This window comes from Equus quagga, unplaced genomic scaffold (genome assembly GCF_021613505.1).
Source record: "Equus quagga isolate Etosha38 unplaced genomic scaffold, UCLA_HA_Equagga_1.0 HiC_scaffold_7267_RagTag, whole genome shotgun sequence".
Lineage (NCBI taxonomy): Eukaryota > Metazoa > Chordata > Mammalia > Perissodactyla > Equidae > Equus > Equus quagga.
In genome coordinates, this window is record NW_025794496.1 from 7,166 (window position 1) to 12,118 (window position 4,953).

General features: G+C 58.7%; 2 protein-coding genes across 4 annotated transcripts; one reads left to right on the plus strand and one right to left on the minus strand.

The window, feature by feature from the left end:
• The first annotated feature begins 333 nt into the window (after positions 1–333).
• On the plus strand, positions 334–3,059 carry PITX3 (paired like homeodomain 3). 3 transcript variants are annotated; one of them, XM_046649500.1, is made up of 3 exons: positions 334–1,195; positions 1,368–1,570; positions 2,113–3,059. In XM_046649500.1, exons 1-3 carry the CDS (start codon positions 1,078–1,080, stop codon positions 2,698–2,700), a joined length of 909 nt encoding a protein of 302 aa, XP_046505456.1. In that variant the 5' UTR covers positions 334–1,077; the 3' UTR covers positions 2,701–3,059. The 3 variants fall into 3 exon arrangements, with proteins under 3 accessions (XP_046505456.1, XP_046505454.1, XP_046505455.1); XM_046649498.1 differs by having other exon boundaries at positions 334–1,570; XM_046649499.1 differs by having other exon boundaries at positions 334–1,517; positions 2,113–2,718.
• A 628-nt stretch (positions 3,060–3,687) lies between these two features.
• On the minus strand, positions 3,688–4,916 carry ELOVL3 (ELOVL fatty acid elongase 3). The gene is made up of 2 exons (XM_046649497.1): positions 4,706–4,916; positions 3,688–4,454 (listed from the first exon to the last, which is right to left on the minus strand). Exons 1-2 carry the CDS (start codon positions 4,824–4,826, stop codon positions 4,027–4,029), a joined length of 549 nt encoding a protein of 182 aa, XP_046505453.1. The 5' UTR covers positions 4,827–4,916; the 3' UTR covers positions 3,688–4,026.
• Between the last annotated feature and the right edge of the window lie 37 nt (positions 4,917–4,953).

Sequence of the window (4,953 nt, forward strand, 5' to 3'; positions counted from 1 at the left end):
TGGATGACTAAATAGTTAAATTCTAACATTATGAAACACCTTGCAGCTACCAGAACATGGAGAAACATGAAACCGTGTTTGCAAAGTAATGTAAAAGAACAACAGTGTTTAAAACTGTATCTACCGGGGCCTGTCCGGTGGCGCAGCAGTTAAGTTCGCACGTTCCGCTTCGGCGGCCTGGGGTTCACTGGTTTCGATCCCGGGTGCGGACATGGCACCGCTTGGCACGCCATGCTGTGGTAGGTGTCCCACATATAAAAAAAAGTCGAGGAAGATGGGCACAGATGTTAGCTCAGGGCCAGGCTTCCTCAGCAAAAAGAGGAGGACTGGCAGCAGATGTTAGCTCAGGGCTAATCTTCCTCAAAAAAAACAAAAAAAGAAAAAGAAAAAGCACTAGCTTAGGAGTCTCCCAGACATGCTTCAGGTCCCAGTTCCACTACTTACAAGCTCTGTGACCTTAATTGTTACTTCCAGACACAGTTTCCTCACCTGAAAAAGGGTGATAATGCTTAAGACTAACGTATTCCTGTGAAGGGAGAGATGATGAAGTGAATGTACAAGGGAGTACTCACAAATGAGAGCAGTGACTATCCTTGTGGGAGAAATATCAGGCCTGGTCTAAAATTAAATCTGTCCCACTGGACAGTGAATAGCAGAGGTTCCGGCTGCATCTCAGGTGTGATTGGCCAAGGGGCATGTATGAGTTTATGGGGATATTGGGCATTCATGTGAGAGGGAATTAAAGTTTTGAAGATGTGCGATAGTAGTAGTCTTCATTAATTCAATCACTATCACCACCAACTGCGCATCAAGCACAGTTCTAGGCGCCCAGCAGTGAAGAGAACTAAGTCTAGCATGTATATCCGTACATAAGACCTCTGAGTGTACACCTTTTTGCCCTTGGGCTGCTGTTGCCCCCTTCTATCCCAGGGCACCCCGCACAGAGGTAGCTTTACGTCCGTGGCTGAGAAAGGGCACAGTGAACTTGTGGGGAAACACTCTTGGGAACTGGATAAGCCAGAGATTTTAGTCCCATTAACCTGTTGTGTCTTCTCTCCCCTCCAGAGTCCTCCCTCCATGGAGTTTGGCCTGCTCAGCGAGGCGGAGGCCCGCAGCCCGGCCCTCTCGCTGTCGGATGCCGGCACTCCCCACCCCGCCCTCCCAGAACACGGCTGCAAGGGCCAAGAGCACAGCGGTGAGCGCGCCCCCTTCTGGGCGTGGGGGAGATAACAGCTCAATCCTTGCTCAGGGTGGGACCCGGGAGCGGAAGCCCGGGTGCGAGCGAGCGGGCGGTGGAGGAGGTCCCCCAGCCAGAGAATCCGCGCAGGCCTGGGCGCCCTGTGACCTGGCCCGCACCCGGCCCCCAGACTCGGAGAAGGCTTCGGCTTCGCTGCCCGGCGGCTCCCCGGAAGACGGTTCGCTGAAGAAGAAACAGCGGCGGCAACGCACGCACTTCACCAGCCAGCAGCTGCAGGAGCTGGAGGCGACCTTCCAGAGGAACCGCTACCCCGACATGAGTACGCGCGAAGAGATCGCCGTGTGGACCAACCTCACCGAGGCCCGCGTGCGGGTACAGCCGTCCCAGACCTGCAACCCTCCCCCTCCCCCGAGCCTCCCTCTCGCCCGCCGCCCAGCGACTAGCTCCGGCACCAGCGGCCTGTGGTTCTGCTCTGCCTGCCCCATCCCCGGACCCAACACCCCACGCCCCGGGCCCCGGTCCACTGCCGCACACGCCCTTCTTTCCACCAACCTCCGAGCGCTGCTCTTGCTCCACGCTCTCACTCCAGGCCGTGCGTTTCTTCTACCCTGACGCTGTCTCTTGTTCTCCTCTTCACCCTTCCTTGACCCCATCCTGCTAGTCCCCTCCCCAGACCGCGTCGCCCCGGACTCAGCCCTGCCGCCCACTGCTTCTGTTCTCAGCTCCCTGACTCCGTGCACTCCTCGGGCTTCTCCACGACGCTCATTCCCGTCTCCAGCCACCACATCTGGTTGATCCTCAGGACGGCGCCGGCTTGAAGCCCCGTCTGGGCGACCCACCCACCGGCCGCGCTGCCCCGGTCCGGGTCCCCCGCTCGGCTCCGGGCCCTGACGGCCTTTCTCCCATGCCCGCAGGTGTGGTTCAAGAACCGGCGCGCCAAGTGGCGAAAGCGCGAGCGCAGCCAGCAGGCGGAGCTGTGCAAGGGCGGCTTCGCGGCGCCGCTCGGGGGGCTGGTGCCGCCCTACGAGGAGGTGTACCCCGGCTACTCGTACGGGAACTGGCCGCCCAAGGCGCTCGGCCCGCCGCTCGCAGCCAAGACCTTCCCGTTCGCCTTCAACTCGGTCAACGTGGGGCCTCTGGCTTCGCAGCCCGTCTTCTCGCCACCCAGCTCCATCGCCGCCTCCATGGTGCCGTCGGCTGCGGCCGCCCCGGGCACCGTGCCAGGTCCCGGGGCCCTGCAGGGCCTGGGCGGGGGGCCCCCCGGGCTGGCTCCGGCGGCAGTGTCCTCTGGGGCAGTGTCCTGCCCTTACGCCTCGGCCGCGGCAGCCGCAGCTGCAGCCGCCTCCTCCCCCTACGTATATCGGGACCCGTGTAACTCGAGTCTGGCCAGCCTGAGGCTCAAGGCCAAACAGCACGCCTCTTTCAGCTACCCCGCCGTGCCCGGGCCGCCCCCGGCCGCCAACCTCAGTCCGTGCCAGTACGCCGTAGAACGGCCTGTATGAGCTGCCCGGCCCGTGGATCCTCCTCGAGGGCGGGGCTAATAATTCACGGCCTCCCCGGCCTGGGGTCGTCTTGAGTGGCTTGCCCTCGCTCCGGGGTCTGAGAGGGGCGCTTGGCGCAGCTGGAGAGGGCGGCCGGCTCAGGAGAGAGCCTTCCCCCTCCCAGCCCTGAGGGGTGGACTGGGCCCTACACACGCTCCGCGCCCCTGGGACTAAGGCCAGGAACAGGGACCACTTCCCCGGGGGCCAACTCACCCTTGGCCCACCCCGCCTTCTCCAGACTCTCCCTCCCCCGTTTTCAAAGATGACTGAAATAAACGTGCGCGGACTGTCAAAGGCCTGATGATTCAGAGTTGCGGTTGAGCTCACCGCCGGCCCCCCCCCCCCCCCCCCCCCCCCCCCCCCCCCCCCCCCCCCCCCCCCCCCCCCACGCCCCATGTCTAAAGGAGAGCTGGGTGTACAGGAAAGAGGTGAAGGCCCAGGCTTCTAGGGCTTCAGTCCCTCTCAGTCGCTAACATCAGGATGGGGAAGCCTGGGGATTCCTGGAGCAGAGGGGCGCACGCGTGCGTGTATGTATGCATGGCTTGAGGATTAGCTACTCGGCCGGCGTTGGCCAAAGCTGGTGCTGCGGCGCCACCTCGTGGCCTCATGGAGAATAACCGGAAGGTCAGCTCTCGAACGCTTACTTGCAGGTGTCAATTCTGCAACCTAAGAAGCCTACGACATTAGATAAGTTACTCTGCCTTTCTGCACCTGTTTCTCACTGTTCCTGTGAGGGACTTGGGTCTCTAACAGCAATAAAATTCTGGTTTGTAACGGACATTTATTAAGCGCCTACCAGGCCTAGGATTTTTATTGAGTGTTTGTGTGTGTGCCTCTCATCCTTCCACACACCCTCCTAGGCATCTCACCCACTGCTCATCCCACTGCCAGCACCCCTCTCCCATCGCAGCAGTCCCCTTCTTCCCTCAAATCCAAAAACTCCAAAACCCTCGTTGAAATGTTTAATTAAAAAAATAGGGCAAGAGGAAGAAAGATTTATGGATAGAAATATAAATAACTCAGCTCTGGGGATCTTCCTCAGTCTCATTCCCATCCTAGGGCCTGCTTGGCCTTCACATTAGACACAGAAATATCAAAGTACTAGATCACACCCTCATCCCAGGGGCGATGCTTCTTGTCTGTCATAACTTCCTACCACCGTGGGGCACACATCCCATGGGGAAACCATGCAGGGAAGGCGTCCTAACCATTCTCCCAAACCTAAGCTGAGCCCCTCAGTGCCCTGGGGAAGAGAGAGCCTGGGGATCCTTCTTTTTATCCAACCCTTCATTGGCTCTTGGTCTTGGCTTTGACCTTGGGCATTAGGTAGGTTTGATGGAAGAAGCGGGCAAAGAGGATGAAATAGGTTATATACAAGACGCAGGACCAGAAGAGCTGTTCCGATGTGCTGTGGCATCCCGGATCCTGTCTCCAGATGTGATTCAGGATGCTAACAAAGGCTCCCATAAACATCTGCAGGATCTGCAGGCTGGTGATGAGCATGGGAAACCACCTGGGAGCTGTTACTTTGGCAGCCTTCAGAGTGTAGTAGGTGTACATGATGGCGTGCACACCGTAGTTCATGGTCATGAACCAGGCGCCTGAAGACACTTTGTCCTTGTATCCATAGCTCGTGTACAGCAGCACTGTGCTGTGGTGGTACCAGTGCACAAAGCTGAGTGGCCGCTTACGCAGGATGATGAAGGCCGTGTCTCCTGGGAAACAGGGAGTCATAGCTGGCATACCACCCAGTGTTGGGACCACCGTCGGCATTGGATTTGGGGGCATGGGGGAAATTCTCAGGACGGGGAGAGGCGTCTTTATGTCAGAGTTTGAACAGGGGCTTGGGTGAGAGGTGTTGTTAGGACCCAGGGGTGGGGAAGGGACTCTCCATGTGATGGGTGAGGGGTCCCTGAGGAGGGATGCAGTTGACTGGGCACCTGAGAAACAAAGCCTTGCCACTCACCAAGTTCAATGATCTTGCTGAAAAGAAAGAGGCAGGACCAGCATCTGACTACGGGATCTTGGATGTGGCTGGAGAAGCACACACTTTGACCTAGGTTCCCCCTGAGTAGCAGGATCCCCATATGGCTCCATGTCCTCACTGCCCCCAGGATGCTGATATGGGACAGAGGAAAAAGGTGTAAGGGTCATCCCCAAATACCAATCCCCCCTCCCCCCTCAGCCTGGTCAGGTCACTGTCCCAAGCTCCGC